General features: G+C 38.9%; 1 protein-coding gene across 1 annotated transcript in view; it reads left to right on the top strand.

Annotated features, from left to right (window-relative positions):
• LOC121296195 (carbonic anhydrase-related protein 10-like) overlaps positions 1–19,746 on the top strand; it is a 201,598-nt gene extending 181,852 nt beyond the window's left edge. Inside the window, exons 5-9 of the mRNA XM_041221473.1 lie at positions 11,875–11,970; positions 12,982–13,054; positions 16,697–16,851; positions 17,236–17,410; positions 19,153–19,746. Of these exons, the coding sequence (XP_041077407.1) occupies positions 11,875–11,970; positions 12,982–13,054; positions 16,697–16,851; positions 17,236–17,410; positions 19,153–19,175 (522 nt within the window). The 3' untranslated portion in view covers positions 19,176–19,746. The remainder of the gene's footprint in view (positions 1–11,874; positions 11,971–12,981; positions 13,055–16,696; positions 16,852–17,235; positions 17,411–19,152) is intronic.
• The last annotated feature ends 541 nt before the right edge of the window (positions 19,747–20,287 follow it).

Raw genomic sequence — 20,287 nt, 5'->3', positions numbered from 1 at the left:
AACTGATTCTGCTTAAACCTGTGATCACTTAACAACCCAGAAATGTTATCTTGAAAAAAATAAGCTTCACATTTCACAATGGGTCTCTAGATTAAAACGTTCAGAATTGCAATATATTGGATAGAAAGCAAAAGATGCTGTATACGATAAAAAAAAAAATAAAAAAAAATTCTGCTGTAGTAATAAACTGTTCCTTTTAACCCCATGAAATACAAAAGCTGTGTTAGAGGACTGCGTGTGGATTTGACTCAGCAGTTTGTTAAACAGAAAGTCTGCAGGCTCATGGGTTTCTTGTGAAACTAAGAGTGAAGTTTCCAGGTTAGCTTCAGCTAGGCGGTTTCGTAGCTTATTTTTCAGAAAGTGCAGAATGCCTCTTTCACAGCACTGTAGCAAACTGGTACATATTACTGCTGAACACCTGTACTGTAACATACTGATTAAAGTACGCTTTCATTCTTGCATCATTATGCATTTGCAACACAAGGTACTTGAGACCAGTTAAGCTCACTGAGGTCAAAAAAGCTAATCTGTTTTGCAAAGCAGTTAGGTTGCTTGCAGCCAAGACATTAAACCACTACTGTTGAACAAGTCAATCATACTGGCATACTGACAAGAAAAGTTCCCCTCTCTGAAATGTTTTTTCAAAATCCTCCGAGAGGATTTTCAGATACTCTGTTACAGTTGAACTCTCATCCTGGCACACGAGAAACTGACTGAGTTCACAAAAACTCAAAAGTCCCATTCCTCTTGAAGTGAAGGATGATGTCAATGATTGTCATTCTGAATGTATCAATCACTTCAGTGCTGTCAGAAATTGTAAGATGGATTTTCTGAAGCTCCAGGTTAACAGAAGCAAGCTTTGTAAAAAAACTCTTTCAAAAAGAGCAAACATCCATGCACCACTGCATCCTGTAACTTTTGGTCCAGATTGGGAGAAATGGTGGTCAAAACTTCAATCAGCTCTTCCTGAAACTCAAATAACCTTTGCACACAATTATTAAAACTGAGCCAGTGGACTGGATTGTAATTCAGCAGCACGCTATGACCTCACTGCCCGTTTCACATAGCGTTGCGAATCTCAGTTTATTAACACTGCTAGTGTTGACTGCATTGCCTTACTGACAAGAACTTCTTGGTTGGCAAAACAGTGAAACATAAAAAGCTTTTGGGGGTAGCTCTCTTGGAAACAATTCAGCATGTCTACCCGTGCGCTTTGCAGAGCTGCTGCTCTGTCGGCTGTCAAGCCGTACAGGTTGTCAAAGCTAATGTGGCATTCCTCCATTTTGGCTTTAACAGAGCCACTTGGCCGATCACAAAGGGTTGCCAAACCTAAAACTCTCTCACAAAAACAATGGTCATCACAATCATAAAAGTGAACACATATTATTACATGGGCATTCTTTGTGACATCAGTGCTCTCATCAAGACACAGGCTGTAGAAAGGGCTGCAAGCAACTTTTTCAGTTGTTTCATGTTGGGTAAAATTAGCCAAAACTTGGGTGCTCCTCTGTAATGTGTAATTGCTCAGTGGTGCATCTCTGAAAATGGTATTGTCAGGTTGTACAGCCAGAACATTTTTTTTTCATGAGTTCTCCACCACAGAAAGGTTTTCTGCTTTGCCCCGAAAGAAAAGCAGCTTTAAAAGTAGCCATCTGCGTTTGATCCGTCTTACTCAAAACATCTCTAAGTTGGCTCTTTTGTTTTTGCAGTTCAGCTTATGTCTCTGAAAGTCATTATGGTAGTTCTTTGCAATGACACTTATAATGACACTGCATTGCATACATTTTGATCTGGTGAATCTCCTTCTTACTAACAGCGCACACTGCAATTTGCTCAGAAGCTGAATCGCTTGGCTTCAGAAACACCAGAACTGCATTTTCCACTGGTCCTTCCATGTTCATTTTTCTTCCTTCCATGTTCTGCTTTTCTTAGCAGTTGGTTCCACATGGTGTGTCTCTGTAACGTTATCACCGCTGTCAGAATCCAAAACATTTTTCGATAGGCCTACTTATTTAAAAAAACTTTCTGATATCCTGTGGCAAAGTGATGTGTGGCTTAATTTGCCAAACAACGTTTTTCTCCATGATGTTTGCTCACCACAGCAACCCCAATAGCAGTTCAGGAGAACTGAAGGTCAGAGGGCATCCTCTGCTCCCATGACCAAGCCTACTCCACGTTTACAGCCAGGAGCTCAGCAGATGTGAGCGAGCTGCCAGCCCCTGGAGTAAAACTTGGTGTTTATTTACAATGTTTGCCAATAGCCCCACCGCCTATTGGAGGGTTATTGTGTAAGATCATTAACATCTGCAAATACTTCAGATGCAATCATGAAAAAGATGCCTGCACACAACCTTATAGAAATGCCATAAGTACATTACAACATTCCAGCAATGTCATTAAAGGTTGTGTCAGTGGGTAATAACAGGTTGTATTGTACACCCCCAAGTATAAACGAAAGTGTGTGTGTGTGTGTCTATATATATATATATAATATATATATATATATATATACGGTATATATATATATATATATATACTGACATGACCAGGATTGCAAAATGTTCCTATACGTTTTAACAAGCAGATTGTTCGAATACTTAGACATAAAGTTTCGAGTGAACTTAGACGGCACTGTGTTAATAATAATAATAATAATAATAATAATAATAATAATAATAATAATAATAATAATGGGCTCGGCTCTCCCGAGTGGCAACCGTGACCAGGGGTAGGGAGGGCTTAGGTCAGCAGGGCAATCTGTGGTTCACCGCACACTAGCGACCCCTGTAGCTGATAGGGCGTCTGCGGGTCTGCAGTGGAGCCATTCAGATCTGTGTTGTCCTCCGGTACTATAGGTCTAGTAGCTTCACTGTGGATCTGCAGTACAAAAAAAGACAGGAACACATTTCAGAGGCTGCAACTGTGAACCAGGATAAAAATAATAATTGAGCATTCCAAATTGGGGATAAAACTGGGGTAAAAACCACTGGCGATGACTAAATTTAATAAATAAATAAATAAATAAATAAATAAATAATAAACAAAAACAGTAAAATCCACTAAAGGTAGCCCTGTAAATATTAAAACACAAGTGTGTATTAAGGTATGGTTGCAGCACAATAAAAACAAACAAACATGGTTTTAAAATTAATAAAAGCAATAATCATCATCTTTATTAACACATATTATATTTATTGTTCACTCAAAACGTGTACATTGGTATGCATGGACAATTGATGCAAAATTAACCAACAATGAATCTTCATTGCAAAACAACTGCATGAAATACTGTATTACTACAAAAAAATATTACCCTGTGAATATCAAAAAGTAAGTTCATACTGTTGGCCCACAACACACTCAAAAATGCTTCAAACTGTTTTTAAGATTAACAGTAAAATCAATCCAAGTACCAGTTTTACCACAAAATCAAAGCAAAAGTGACACATTTGTTTTTATAATGTGTAATTTGATAAGTAAAAACAATAGAAAAGGAGCAAAATATTAATATTCATTGCAATACTGTTAAACAACAAACAAAGGCAGCCTTGCTAATATCAGAAAACAAGTTTGTATTTGGCTTACTTTCAGAAAGCTCAAAAAAGCTTCACTACAGGTTTTAAAATAACACCGTGTAACAATTTTTTTTTTTTTTTTTTTTTTGGTTCCTGGGTAGTAAGTGTTATTTCCTAATTGCTTATGCCTCAAAAGTATGGAAAATGGCTATTATTCCCCACAAACTTTGCTTTTGTATTTTGAAATTTACCTATTTTCCAGAACATTCCAGATAGATTCAGTGCTGAGTAAACTTGAAGTAACTTCTAGAACTTTCTAGAACTTTCCAGTAATAAAAATAGTAGTATAAATACAGGGCCTTAAGCCCTCCAGTTCAGTTTAGTTCCAGCTGGATACATATCTGCATTTTTCTGAGATGGCATCAAGAGGCTGCAAGCATCCAGCAGACGCATTTTGCATGTCTGTGGCCAATTTATCAAGACAAGAGCGAAAAAGTACTCTGTGGAAGCATCTGCTAAGATGTGTGAGGCCTATAAGGCATATTTCGGCATGCCTGTCAGGATTAAGACAAACCCTGGGCACCTCATTTCACCTGCGAGCACTGCAAAAAAACTCTGGAAGGTAAGATGGACAATTGTTGCTTTATGTTATAAAATTTGTTACATTTTTAAAATTGTAAAAGTTTTTAATTTTAAAATGTTTTACAATTTTCAATGTTATTGAAAAAATATATCATATATGAAAAATGTTGCTAGAATCTCTTACACATTAGTCATGGGTGAAATAAATATATTTTTGTAGGATGGTACAGAGGGGAAAAGAGAGCCATGAAGTTTGCTATCCCAAGAATTTGGCAGGAACCCACTGACCACTCAAGCAACTGCTACTTCTGCATGGTGGACCCTTCCAAACGTCGGACTGGCAAGAATGCACCGGCTATCACGTATCTGGACCTTCCTTCATCCATCGCCCCGGTGCCACACTACCATGAGCTCCCCGTATCCACTCCTCCGGAGAGAGAGCAGCCATCTTTAGAAGAGAGCAGCAAGTCAGAGAGCGAGGAAGACATTGTAGATCCAGATGACAATTTCAGAGGTGGAGTTGAGGAGAGAGCTTTTGACGTCTAGGCTCAAGCAGTGGAACTTGGTGGATGAAAGCGTGCAAGTCGCAGATCAGAGGAAACGTCACCAACCTTTTTCCAGCTTCTTCACCTGTCAAGATGGGCTCTGCTTCTGCCACAATGTGACTGTCTGTTCGAGGCAATCGGAATCGTCTGTAACCAGAATGAGTGGTGCCTCTTCATTGACAGCTCATCCAGGAGCCTCAAAGCCGTGCTGCTCCATAATGGTAACAAGTACCTGTCTCTTCCCCTGGCTCACTCGGTGCACCTCAAAGAGGATTACAACAGCATCAAGACCTTGCTGGATGCCTTGAAGTATGATGAGTACGGCTGGGAGGTCATAGGAGACTTCAAAATGGTGGCATTCCTGATGGGTCTCCAAGGCGGTTTTACCAAGTTTCCCTGCTATCTTTGCCTTTGGGACAGCAAGGACACCAAGGCGCACTACCACAGGCGGGACTGGCCACAGCGGACCGAGTTCTCTGTGGGGAGGAACAACGACAAGTGGGAGCCACTGGTGGACCCCCGGAAGGTGCTGATGCCACCACTGCACATCAAATTGGGCCTTACGAAACAATTTGTCAGAGCTCTAGATAAGGAGTTGGCAGCCTTCAAATACCTTCAAGACTTCTTCCCTAAGCTGTCTGAGGCAAAGGTCAAAGCCGGTGTCTTCGTCGGACCACAGATAAAGAAGATCCTGGAGTGCAATGAATTCCCCAAGAAGCTCACTAGTAAGGAGAAAGCGGCTTGGAACAGCTTTGTCGCAGTGGTTCAGGGCTTCCTGGGCAATCACAAGGCCGAAAACTATGTGGAGCTGGTTGAGACTCTGGTGAAGAACTATGGCACAATGGGCTGTAGGATGTCCCTCAAAGTCCATATCCTTGATGCTCATCTTGATAAATTCAAGGAGAACATGGGAGCGTACTCGGAGGAGCAAGGCAAGCGCTTCCACCACGATATACTGGATTTTGAACGCCGCTACCAAGGACAGTATAACGAGAACATGATGGGAGACTACATTTGGGGGCTGACTCGTGAAAGTGATTTACAGTATAATCGTAAATCTCGAAAAACTACTCACTTCTAAATCTTTTGTAGTCATTTTTCTATTACTTTAGTATAAATACATGTTAATTTGGATTCATATGTTGTTTTTTTCTGACTTTATGTGAACGAAAAGACACAAATTCGTCCATTTTCTCATTGGAAATAGGTAAATTTCAAAATATCACTGTCCTGGTCACAAAAGCAAAGTTTGTGGGGAATAATAGCCATTTTCTATACTTTTGAGGCATAAGCAATTAGGAAATAACACTTACTACCCAGGAACAAAAATTGTGTTACATAAAACTGTATGCATTACGTGTACTTTAAAATAAATTAAATTCAGTTTTCTTATCATTCATCTTGAGCCTCAGGGTCTCTTCATCGCTATGTGATGATCACTTTGTATTATTTTTGGGCACTGTACATGTCGTTTCCTTTCCTGGTCGATGATTTAGTGTATCGTAGCTCGTAGCTCCACCCCCTTGACCGACTTCATTCTAAACCTGGGAATGAATTGTGTGGCCACCCAGTCCAGGGCACTCTGTTCCCTTTACCCAGCACCCTCACAGGTTGGGAGAAAAATTTATTACCAAGAATCACTCTGTCTCTGTCACAGGTTGTCATTGTTTTTTTCTGTTGCGTCTCAAAATGGACAGACATTGGTTTGCTGACAGCCAATACTATAGACTGCTCCAGAACCAAGGCTTGCATTTTCACACAGTTTGTTTTTTTAGCTGAGCTGCAAAGCTACTGCAAGACTGGTTGCATGCTCGCGATTGGTTGAGCTGGGTTTTTTTTCTCGAAAGAGGAAGGAATGTAATTAATAAATCACCTAGACAATCTGCCTAGCAACAAAGTGAACTACGGTTTATTTTTTTTTCTCTCTTCTACTTATGCCTTATTGGGAGGTATTGCTTTTTTTCCCATTTCTTCCTTCTCACCGCTGCACTGAAATTTGCTTTTTGCTGGAAAAAAAACAAACAATAATAATAATAAAAAATATATTCTTAAGACTCGCTGCTTCACCGCTCCTGAGGATTTTTGGCTGTTTGGCGTTTTGTTTTTGGAATTGTTGGTGATATGACTGACTATTCAACCATCCCTGCCAACGTGAACATTTCTACAGTATATGAACAATTATTAACCCTATTCAGGTTTCAGCAGAAATGTTGCCTGCAGATGCAGCATGCAATCCTGCTATTTCCACATCTGTTTCTTCTGCCACTTTCTTCTCATCATACTGCACATATAGAATTGTGATACTATTAGTATTGTTTGATTTAAAAAAAAAAAGGAGAAACTTTTTTGTATATAACTGCTAAACTGCTTTATGGTTATACTGTTTTCTCTTGAGATAATATTACTTTGGTTATTGAATGTTGAATACATTGTAATTTTATTGACTTTGATTTCAAAGGTTAGCTTTACTGCAGTAGTATGGAAAGCCAAAGTGACAATACTTTTGACAAAGGAGCTCGTCTCAAGACCACAAGTAAGGTTGAATCTATTGAATCTTTGGACGCTAGACTTAAAACAATACAACTAGAGGTTAACATGCTACATGGCTGCCTTAATGACTCCGTTGCTTTTCAGGCTGACCTTATTCGCCAGTTACATTCACAGCACAGTGCCACCCCTTCACCCCTATGCGCACATACACCTCTAGAGTCCACCTCCACACCAGCACCACAACAAACCTTAGGACACTAGCAGTATCCCCAGGGCATTAGTGTCATTGTTACATGGATCCCCTCTAAGATATTTGCAGGTGATGGTCAACTTCAGCCTGAAGAATGGCTTAAATCTATGTCATTGTATAAAGAACATTGTATTAGCAGAACTACCCAGGTTCCTAATCAAAGAAGCTAAAGCTTGGTTTTCTGCCATGGCCTCCCAAATGCTTTCATAGACTCAATTCAGATATCTGTTTCGGACAGTGTTTTTACCCATTGACAACCAAGAGCAGATACTTAAAGCTATACTGGATAGAATTCAAAGGCCTGTAGAACCTCTGCCCATATTTGTTGCCTATATGGTGGTTGAATTCAGGAAACTTAAACGTCCCCCATCAGACATAGAACAGGTGGAGAATATCCATAGACATGCCTCAGACCAGCATAGAGCTGCCCTATATGGTGCACAGATTGTGTCTGTCACAGACCTTCTTCTTCGAGCACATGAGCTTCATGCAGCCTTGTAACCCACGAGGATTGAGTGTCAATCACAGAAAATGCTTTTATCACCGTTTTGTGATTATTTCCAAATTAACATCCCTTTTCATACTTGTGATGAATTTTATGATAAGAGGCTTAGTGAGCATCGATGTCCCAACCAGAGAAATCACGCTTGAGGAGAACAAAGCCTCTCAAGTTCCACCTGAGGACAAACTTTGGGCCAAAGCTGTAGAAGACCTGCTTGATGAGACTGGCTCATTAGAAGGACCGGTTATCGTTACAGATTCAAGAACCATCACTGGACTCCAAAATTTCTGCAGCTTATATCCCTGATCACCAAAAGAGGGAACTTCAAAACCTCCTGGAAATTACTGATCTGTCTGAAGGATGTCTGGGTCACACTAACCTTGTGGAACACACGATTGAGATGACCTCTGTAGCATCAGATTGGGTCATAATATCATTCTGTGTATGAAATTAACAGAATTGAAATATATAGAGGGAGGTCCTTAGCCATTCTGTGTCTACTTCTTTTCTGGTCACAAACTCTCCGGACAAAAAATACTTTTAAAAAAAAGTCATAAATTAACTGCTGGACAAGCGTTTGATCTTCCCCGATCGCTGAATGGATCCTTTGGCATCACAAGCTGTACAGTTTTGGGTGCTTTGACACCTCGGACAGAGAACAGTACCCCTCATAAATACAACCGACAGCGGTCGAAACCACAGACCAATTGACAACAACGGGCTGTCTCTGAACGAGAACAACCAATGAGAAACACCCCATGTGGACTCGGGTACAGCCCAAAATAAACAAACTAACCAATCACAAGGTGGAGGTGAGAATCACAAAACCAGCCGCGTGACTTTCAAATGGAGCGTGCTCTCCACAAATGAAGCTGAACTGTTCTGAAGAAAGTTACTGAAGTCATGAGAACATAATTGCTCGAATTCACAGAAGGCAAGGAAAAAACAATGTTCTGAATAATGGCTAAAATCTTCTTCTGAGGAAGGGCCCTGCCGCCTGTCCTATGAGAGACTGGATCAGTAAACGGGATACTGCATTAACCAGAAAGTGGGTCTTTGTTTCCACGTATCTGCATGAAAAGAACTGAAGCAAAGCCACCAGTTATACTTTTGGAAGATCCAAGAGAATTGCAGCAAGAACACTTCTACAAACTATATAGCTTTTCAATTGCAATGCATTACCTGAACTGAGTTACATCTGATCAGCGGAACTATTCCTATTTGGAAAACTGTCGACAACAAAGATAATGTTACAAGACTTGGAGATTAACTATTTGTTTATTTCCAGGCTACGCAATACAATGCGTACAGCAAAGTACCGTCTTCTTTCATTGGAATTTCAGATCCATAGAGCTGCAGTATTCATCTACAAAGATTGACTTCTTTATATGGAAATCAATAAGTATTTAACATATCTAATATTAAATACTTTGACTCGAGAAAGTAACTGAGTAAATGCTGTCACGTTAGTAGATAAACTGTTCTAGGAATAGAATATAAATTCCTGTTTTAGTGTGTGTAAGAAATGTATTATGTTTGTTTGAAATGTGCAGCTCAAAGGAGTTGCCTCGTAAATGCAGAGAATTTGATCATTGCTCCATTTCTGAGTTAATATGAATATTTAGAAAATGATTGAGTGCAAACAGTCAATCACTTCCAGATCTACTGGGCTTCTATTTTGCATAGATGCCTGCTGAAACATTGAAGTGCTTAACTGTGAATTACTGTGGCAAGTTGGCTTTAGTGGTGATGTCAGACCAGAAATGAATACACAGCACTGTGAGTAAAATAATGAATGAAAACGCTGCTACACGGTTTGTTATTAAAAGAAAATAAAACGGTTGTACAAAAACAGGACATGCTACTTTAGGCCAAATAAAAAGACAAACAAATCTGACTAACACTACACATACAGTGGAGGAACAGAACACAAGTACTGTACTGGCACTTCCAGCACGAAATAACAATTGTTATAGAACATAAATCTTCTCTCTCTCATGCATTCTCCACACACACCGAATACTCAACCCCGAGTGAGTGAAAATGTGCCTCTTATGCAGCTGTACTGAGACTCAATTGCTAATCAATCATTCAATTGGAATCTTGGTACACCTGCATGTGAATTAATGGTGCTGCCCATGCTTCCACACTAACTACTCACTTTAATAAGCATTTGGCGTGATTGTGCAATCCTCATGCCTAAATGCACGTATACATTTTAAACACTAGTCCTCATAACCCATATTATATCCCATGTACCTACTGATGACTTTCTTCAAAACTCTGTGTACATGACAGTCAGTTGTACTACCGAAACCCAAGGTCAAATGCCAATTGCACCCTAAAAGACACCTCAGACTTTATGTTCCTGCCAAACTTTTGACACGTGCAGGTCATTTTGGGCATTTCTAAAACCCTACACCGTTTGCAAACACGGGTGTTCTGGCCAGGTATGAGAAGTGATGTTAAGGCCTATGTTCTGTACTGTGCTGTCTGCCAACTCATTAAACCCAGTCAGCAGAAGCCATCTGGTCTGCTGGTACTTGTGGACTACTTTACCAAATGGGTGGAAATCTGCCCCATCAGAGAAGCCACTGGACAAGTAGCAGCACAGAAATTTCTGACTGAAATCTTTGCGTGCCATGGAGCACCCAAATATCTAATTTCAGACAGAGGCCTTTTGTTTGCATTTTGTTTGACTCACTTGTGCATATGCTGGGATCCAAACACAGACTGCCAATCGCATACCACCCTCAGACGAATTTGACGGAACAGGTGAATTGCACACTCAAGGCAGCAATCTGTGTGTATGTGGGAGATAAACATTCGTCTTGGGACTTCCATCCATTGCATTTGCCCGCCTCACGCTAGCACTGGAGACAGCCCATCTTTCCTGCTTTACGGCAGAGACCCACACATCCCTCTTGACTTATGGTTGTCTCCTGACAGCTGCAATTCTGAACAGCATGCAAGGAGTACAGAGAAAGTCTGGTTAGCACTCTCAAAGATCTCACGATTATGCCAGGACATTCTTGTCTGATAGCCACGACAAGCAGAAGTCAAATTATGACAGACGATGGCAACATGCTGTTTTCAAAATGAATGACCTAGTAAAAGCTTGTACTCATCCATGGTCAGACACGCCCTCAGGCTTCACAGCAAAACGTGCCCATCTTTGATGGACCTTACTGCGTTGTGCAGAGGACATCTGAGGTGAACTACTGCTTGATTTCAGTGGAACACACAAAGGATGCTGGGATTTTTCATGTGGCTAACTTGCATCCATTCTTCACCTTGGAAACTGCTACAGGAAAGACAAGCAATCCGCCACCTGATCCTGAAGCCAGCCTACAGACCACTAGTGATTCCCAGGGCATCAGGGAGGGTCCCTTGCTGGAACACAATCCCTCTCCACTGCGCCAGGGTGATATCTTGCCCATATTTCCATTTGTCCCTGTTGAGAAGGTTGACACATCTAGCGTGTTCAGTGACAACACTCCTATGAGAGAGGCCCATGTTTTAGAGAGTGACACTTCTTAGAGTTTAGAAAGCCCCTCCAAGCCTAATATTCTAGCTCATTCGCCTATACCTTCTCACAGTATGTATGAGGACAGTTTCTGCCCTGAGTATGACCAATGACACATTACACAATATGTTGTTTTCTGTATCACAAACACAAGACAGTACTCTAAAGGTTACTGTACACCATGATCCTTTAGATGCTGATTTCTCTGTACCTCTTGAACAGGCTACACATTCCTACAATTTATGTCCTAGGGCTGGCCCACATGTTACTGCCTATATAAAGAACAGCAACTTTGGCACCATACACCAGACTCTCTCATCAATTCACTTTGATTGATAAATAGAGCATATTTTGTTTTCTGATTTGTTGCAACAAAGTCAAGCAAGACAGTGTCAGTGACTACAATAGTACTTTTCTGGGGATTTTTGATAAGAATTGTAACAACATTTTTTTTTTTTTTGCAGGTGCAGCTTATTCACTATAACCATGAATTATATATAAATGTCACAGAAGCTGCAAAGAGTCCAAATGGATTGGTGATAGTTTCCATATTTATGAAAGTAAGTGGACAGCTTAATACTGTCTTGCTTTTCTATAAAATGTAAATACAAGCATGTGAACGTGTGGCTGGTAGTGTACAGGTATAGAGGTGAGGCAGTGATTATAAACAACAGTCCAACAAGAGTTCAATGGTCAAAACTAAGCTTTATTGTTGCTTTTAAATAATGTGACTAACTATACACAACGATGTGTACAGCCAGTCAAAACCACAGGGTTCAGTCCTGAAATAATACAATAACACGCACTTTAAAACACCTGCACGATCACCAGTCCAACAGTGAGTGCTCTAGGTGCAAGTGGTGTTTTGAACAGTGAACAGTGAGTAACAGTGACGTGCAGTCCAGGTTTCAGGTTTTCCCGGTAATTTAGCCATCTACAAAGACAAACACAGACAGTTAGCAAAACAAACAAAACACTCACTCTGCTTATTAATTACATTGTTCTATCAATGGGTCCTTTCCTTAACCATAGTGAAGGAACAGATTACTGGGCCACTTCCCCTAAATACCCTCCGCCACGCCCTCTTTCGTGATTGACACACTGACCTGGATGGCCGGCTTCCAACTGACCCTGGAATGAACTGCCAAACCATCCATTCCAGGGCACTCTGCTCTGGTTATACAGTGTCCTCACAGGTCGAGAGGGAGATTGTTGACTAGGATTCATTTGCTCTCTGACATAGGTCTTTGTGATAGCTTGCAATGGAGACTGTTCTGTATCCTTTAGTAAAAAGAAGCTTGTGAATGTAGTCATTTGCAAATCAGGTATGTTTATGGTGGGGGAGAGTTGGGGTGTCAGCAGCACCAGCTGCTTTACTAAACCTGTCAAAATATACAGAGGTAGTCTTCCTCATTATATTTTTTATATATTCATGCCAAATAATGTATATATAAAGCAGCTGATAGCTTTTTTCTAAGCCTAAACAACCTTTGATCTGTAAATATATACAAAGCATAAATCTGTGACACTAAGAACGATGTTTGTTTGTTAATTTATTTTCTCTCTTTTAGGTATCTGAGTCTTCAAATCCATTTCTAAATCGAATGCTAAACAGAGATACCATAACGAGAATAACATACAAAAGTAAGTTTCGTTTAAGTCCTGCAACTATTTTCCATTACATATGGTAATTTATTAGTAACTGTATTCCAACCCCATAACCATGTTCACATGATAACAAAGGCAGGCTAATGTTGCACTATTGGTTCTGTACATTCTTTCCACTATATTATGAAGTTCAGTTCCTACGGCCTCTGATCACAATCTTGTTCATGTTCATATGTAGGTAAGTGCAAAAAATATATATATATTCCTGTAAATTACGCTTTATATATGCAGGCTTTGTTTTTCTTTTGAGGAAAGCAAATACAATAAAAAAAAAAAACTTGAAACAAAAATATGATTTATATATTTTTAAAAAAGTATTATTTTTGTATATGTTTGCTTGTATACTGTATGGGTTATGTAGAGATAAAAAAAGATAACCAGAACCTTTTACTCTGTACATATTTGGTGCCATTTGCAACAGTATACTGATAGCACTATGTTACTGAGTATGCAGATCCACTTGAAGTGAATGAAGCAAACTCAATGCTTCCACTAATCCTTCAAGATGTGCACTTACATACACTACACATGTGTGTCTCAAATATGTAGTTTCAAAAGAAACATATGATATTACAAACATGTATTTGAATTTCCATAAAACATGCCATCTAGTGCTACACTGAGTAAAAGAAAGGTCTCAGTTTGCTTGCTTTTTCTTTCAGGAAATGTGTTGTACTTGCGCTTCCTCTGCAGTGTCTTAGCAGTTATCTTACTGGCTGCCAGCCATTTCAGTCATTTGGGGAATCACTCTCCTGATGAAATGACCTTGAAAGTGCAAGACTGTCTGAAAGCAAGGGCTGCACATAGATATTTCTTTAACATAATACCAAATAGTATGTTTTAAAATGAAAATGAATAGGTATGTTTTTTAAATACACATTTGTAATTGAAATAGTGTATTATTTTGAAAATGTATAAAATAATTTTGTGAAAAAAAAGTGCTTTCTACTTCTACTCAAATTCAAAATGTGTCGTCTGGACCAGGCCTCTTTGAAATACTTTATGGAAATTGTGTGTCAAGGATCCATTAAATGTGTTTGTATGCAGCACCTGCACATTTAGATTGATTTTGCTTCAGGAATACAGAAATGAGTGGTACTTAAACTAAAAAAAAATCCTTGTTAAACTCTGAACATAAAATTAAGTATTACACATTTTTGATTTGACAGTTCTTCATTGTTGCAGACTGTGAACCTATCTCTAACTTATGTGAAAAATATACAAGGTGATACAAAGCACTGATAATGAATTAAGCCAGTGTGCCCTTCACTGTTGGATTGAAACCTTTATCTAGTACTATAAATTAAAGGTTTGTTACTTAAAACAAATTGAGGATTAATTATTCACTAAACACTGCATTTTATAAAAAATGGCTTTTTGTTTAAGAGAGAAATATTTGAAGTAATTTCTTCTGGTAACAGTGAATAATTTTGTTATTTATCATTTTCTATTTACCATTGAGGAATATTACTAGAATCAGACCGTCTTTCCCAGGCTTGTACAGAAAAGCTGATTTATACATTCTGTACTATTGTACTGATTCTTTTCTATTTACAGTTACTTCCAATTTATTGCAGATTAAAAAGTAATATACCACTTTTGACATTTAATGGTCTGGCTCATTTATATGTGTCGGATCTCTTGGTTACATAAGTCCCCATGTGACTTTGCATTATTAGAATACATGACTGCTGAGGCTCTCAGTGCTAGACTGCGACAGCTTTCTGGTATTATGCTCCCAAACCATGAAAATCAGCCTAGTGGATTGCAAATGTGGTGTTGATTTTTAAGAAGGAAAACTCCATAACATGTAAAATCATGGAAGCAATCATAAGAGGTGAACTTGAAGATTATGTATATAGTATCAACATTATATGAGACAGCCGATGTGGAATCAGAAAAGGAAGATCCTGGTAACAAGCCTCTTAGATTTCTCTGAAGAAGGATGGATTCAAAAAGGGCACCTGAATATAACACAATAACACAAATAACGTGAAAAAGTTGTTAAGCTAGGTAGACCTTTTACATGTTCTTTAATTAATTGTGACAACTGTTGAGATGCACTTTGCAGTGGCTGCCCCCCCCCCCCCCCCCCCCCCCCAAAAGCAGGTGACATTGAGATGTCTGTTTGGGTTACTAGTCGAGTGGATGCTCAGCTGATAACATGGTTTGTTCAGGGGTGGAAAGCGTATTCAAACGTGTTACTTAAGTAAAAGTCAAAGTATCCGTCTAGAAAACTACTTGAGTAAAAGTACAAAAGTATCATATCTTAAAAGTACTCAAGTATCAGAAGTAAAAAGTAGCCGCCCTTAAATTCTACCCATGGAAATCCACCTGAAAAAAAAAAAACCTCATCCTGCAGACCTACAGTATGATTCGCTTTTGATATTATTGATCTTTTCCTGCTTGTTGGAGGAAAACATTCTGGATCCACAACAGCTTTGGTATAGCTTCCCATTCGATAATGGTTGTCAATCAATTGAAAGGGAACGTTAGGTTATTACCATAACCCTGGTTCCCTGAAAGAGAATGACAACCATTACCAAATGGGTCCTCTCTAGACCGTTAATCACTGAGCATATATAAAAAAAACCTGCCCTATCAGGGCCCTGCTGTGAGGGGAAAGTCCCTCCCACCTCCTGCTGAAGAGGGACGTCCTCACAAGCCGTCGTGGCTCCAGATTACTGACAGTACATCTCCATGCTGATAGCCTCAGAGCCCACGTGACTTCTAAGGGCATGCCACCTGCAACACCCTAGAGCCCAGAGAGGGTCTCGCTTGGTTTTCAACATCAAGGCAGTAAAATTGAGCTAATATCTGACTACCTATCCATGTAGCAGCATTTCATAACTCATCTAATGAGGCGCCATGAAGGAAAGCCCACAAAGTTGCCTGGTCCCTGGTAGAATGGGCCGTAATGTCCCCCAGGGGGAGTCCGTCTGTTCGTACGTCAAGAGTATTGCATCTGCCACCCAGTGCGCTAGACATTGCTTCAATAGGGACTGAACTCTAGAGCGGGACCCATAGCAGACAAAAAGCTGGTTGGACTGTCTCCAGGATGCTGTCCTATCCAGCTAACAGTGCATAGCCCGAACTGGGCATAGCATGTGCTCTCTACGGTCCTCCTCTGACTCATGCGGGTGAGGTCTGAAACTTTCCAAAACCACTGGTAGGTGGAATGAGGATACCACCTTTGGCAAAAAGGATGGATTTGTTCTTAATGTTACCCGCGAGTCATTTCCCTTAAAAGCCATGCATGTGTCATCAATGGATAGCGCATGAAGCTCACTTACTCGCCTGGCAGACGTAATGGCTATTAAAAATGCCACCTTCAATGAAACAGGGCACAGTTCTACTGACGCCATGGGCTCGAATGGGTGACCCATAAGGGCCCACGGTACCAGTTCTAGATCCCACTTGGGGACCATACTTTTCATGGGAGGACGAAGCCTCCGAGCCCCTTTAAGGAATTGCACTGCCAGGAAATGGGACAGCGAGTCAGTTTTGTCCTGGCACACTGATATTGCTGCCAGGTATACCAATTTGACCAGTTCTGTGGTTTCCAGAGACATTTCTTCACTATTAAATGCACTGTTTTTTTTTTCCTTTTTCCTTTAGATGATGCATATTTACTACAGGGACTAAATATAGAAGAACTCTATCCAGAAACATCTAGTTTTATTACCTATGATGGGTCGATGACGATTCCACCTTGCTTTGAAACTGTAACCTGGATCCTAATGAACAAGCCAGTCTATATAACAAGGATGCAGGTAGTTCTTCAAAACATGTTTATACTGGACGATATTTGATAAGATTTTGTGTTTTGTACAACTAGATCAGAAGTTTTTTTTTTTTTTTGTTTTAATAAAGTTATCCCAGTTAGACATATTTATATACACCTCTTTGAGACCCAGGCATGGTATAAATGAATATCCTGATCACTGATATCAATGTGATAAACCATCAGAAATGTCCTGGTATGGGAATTTTCTGCCTGCATCACTTGGAAATTGTGTTGCAATAAGCATTTGTGTGGTACAAAAAAATACAACTTAGAGAGTAATCCAATGGATGAAAGTTTGTATTTAGCTACTTGTACTTTTAGCTATTTATTACTGAAGAACATCTTCTCCATGTTGTTTTTATGTGTGCAGATGCATTCTTTAAGACTTCTAAGTCAAAATCAGCCATCCCAGATATTTCTCAGCATGAGTGATAACTTCAGACCAGCCCAGCCTCTCAACAACCGTTGCATTCGTACCAACATCAACTTCAGCGTGCAAGGAAAAGACTGTCCCAATAACAGAGCACAGAAGCTGCAGTACCGAGGTAAATAAGTCTCCAAGCTATTACTGTCACGTAAACACCCTAGACATAAAAAAACAACTAATTGAAGAGGAAGAATGCTGCTTATGATGGGGTACGTTGAGTAATAAAGACAGCTAAAAGTCAGTTTCAATTAAGCATCATTAAAGCATGAGATTTACAGGGGAAACTAAATTATTGTTCATGGACTACTGTGGTTGTTGTCAAGAAGTGAAATAAGCAAAACACTCCATGTACAGTCATTTTACTATTTTGTTTAAAATGTATGGAAAATAAACCAGTAAAAAAAGTTATTAACTTTGTAGCACAAAATACAAATAAGTTAGTCAACATCTTTCAAAACTTGTTGTTTAAATATACCACATTGCAGCTACTAGCACACTCAGATTGGCAATTGTTGGGGGGGGGGGGGGGTGTAACCATTCCCCAGCCCTCCTTGAAGAGAATTACAGAGTTGATTGACTACCACTATAAATCATAAACACACACCAAATGTCTATTTTGGTTGGGGAAAGTGTATTTCCAAACAGTAACATGTGTTTAACCCTATAATGCCCATTTCTGTAGCAAATATACTACAGATGTTTAGGAAACTCTCTGGGCTATGTTATTTTTTTAAACCAGCTTCCAAATTCAAAGTTTTTCATAAGCAGTACATTGTGTGTGGCAGGACAAGAAACAAAAAAGTGTTTTGTGCAAGAAACAGAATATAGTTACGTAATAAAGTAGCTTCCCTGATTACATTTTCTTTTGGGCATTATAGAGTTAATATATGCTGCAGGGGACTGTGTATAATTAAATTTAATTATACTGCATTTGGTGTTGGTTTTAGAAACATGTCAGTCAATATGTGTAATGAATTTCATTTGCCTTAATTATCTCAAAGCTCAAATGATTTTAAAGAAATCATGAAATAATAAACTAGACCTGGTTGGAGGTTTAATCAGTTAATTAAACAATACAGAAAACACATTGGAACACATACCTGGTCTGGAATAGCACTAGCTGGATTCGTTAGGATTTATACGAGTTTCACAGTGATGTCATGTGTTTAAAAAAAAAAAAATCAACATAATAGTTAGGCATATTGTATATCCAATGTACACAAAACATAAAGTGAAGCACCATTTTTCCCTACAAAGCCACAAAAGGAGTGAAATAGAAAGTTAAATACTTGATTTCACACAGAAGAAAACAAGCCCTGAGCACTGTGTATCATGATACCAGTGTTTGACTGACTGGCTTGTTATACAGAATGTGGTTTAAGGTTCATAGCTTTTCAAAGATACTTTATTATACAAGTGTAAGGCAATTGTGTATCAGTTGCTTTACATAAGCCATCCACCAATATAGTTGTTCTGGTATTTTCTAGGATCCAGCTCTGGAGGGTATTACTGTATATTTGTTAGGAGTGGCTTTTTAATATTAGATTTCTGTGTTTTTGTGACAAAAGCCAGTTTCCCAAACTATGCGACTTGTTTTAGTAATTTACCATTTCCTTTGTCCAGTTAGTTTCTTACCTTTGTTTTTTTAAGAAAATGCTTCCTTTATATAACATATCACAACAAATAAACTGAGCAAATTTCATGAATATTAAAAAGTCAGATTAAAAACAATAATGAGTATTATTTCACAAATTAACAAAATAGAAGCAAAACCACCTTGGGTCCCCAGGGGCTGAATTATATAGATTCTTGGTTGGAACTGCTATTAATTGCAGCCTTTTTCTTTTGTTTGTTTTGCAGTGAATGAATGGCTCCTAAAATAAGGACATCGTTAGAAGATTTAAAACCTACTTCTGTAGCTTTACAAAATCAGGACTGCATCTTCACCTTTCTAATGGGATTTGACTTCATGTATTGTTAAGAGAGAGAACCAATTCCCTATTGTAAGAACTTTTAAATAGAAATTCCTCATACTTACTAAACTTTTGATATTTAACATTTTGGGGGAAAACTAATGGAATAATTATTTCATTGCCTCGTCACCAATGAAAAAAAAGTTCTACTCCTTTGTACATACGGACACCTTGCTTTACAAAATAACAACGTTACTGGATGTGTGTTCTTGGTGCCAATCGGTGCTTTCAAAGCAAATTGCTATATTCTCCTCATTGGACAAAAGGGCATGCAGACCTAGATGGAAAGGGAATGATCATACATCCATTTCAGAAAAAAAGATAAAAGTTGAACATGAATGTTGGCTGTGTACATATTGTTAATACTGCTGAAAATGAAAGCATTTGAGTACGCTGTGCTTGAGTTCTGGAGATATTTGAGCTGATGAGTTTCTTCTGTTTTATTGTTTACAATGGTCATACACTGTGTTTGGTTAATGTAAACAGCCCAATAAATGTGTTTTGAAAGTTAATTTAGTATATATGTTTGACTGTCTCTTTCCTGAACTGTATGTCACTATTATGTTAAGTTTCCTAACATGAGTAATCAGCAGTGTAGTTTTACATGTTATTAAAGATAAGAAATCTTTTACTTTGTATTTAGTTATTGCTGAGAACCAACATACATTTCTGGGGAGGATTGAAGAAAAAGTGGGTGGCAAAAGCTGCTAGCAAATTAGGAGCGACTGACATTCCCTTAAGAAAACGATAGCCTTAGCGATTGTCTTTGCTGTGATCTTAACAAAGAAATATGTGCTTTTTATTGCATAGCACCATTCACAAATGTTTACATGAATTGCATTTTTTATTGCATATGTCATTACCATATTTTGTTATATTCCTAAACATTCATTCATTTTCTAATAAATAGGTCCAGCCATTTACACACATTTGAATTGAAATGGCCTATAAAAAAAAGTATCTGTGTAGAAAAACATGTACAATTTGTTGTTTTTGACACGGCATGTTGGCATGTAATTTAG

Source organism: Polyodon spathula, chromosome 21 (genome assembly GCF_017654505.1).
Source record: "Polyodon spathula isolate WHYD16114869_AA chromosome 21, ASM1765450v1, whole genome shotgun sequence".
Classification (NCBI taxonomy): domain Eukaryota; kingdom Metazoa; phylum Chordata; class Actinopteri; order Acipenseriformes; family Polyodontidae; genus Polyodon; species Polyodon spathula.
Note: the sequence above shows the minus strand (reverse complement) of the source record. Positions and strands in the feature narration are given on the sequence as shown.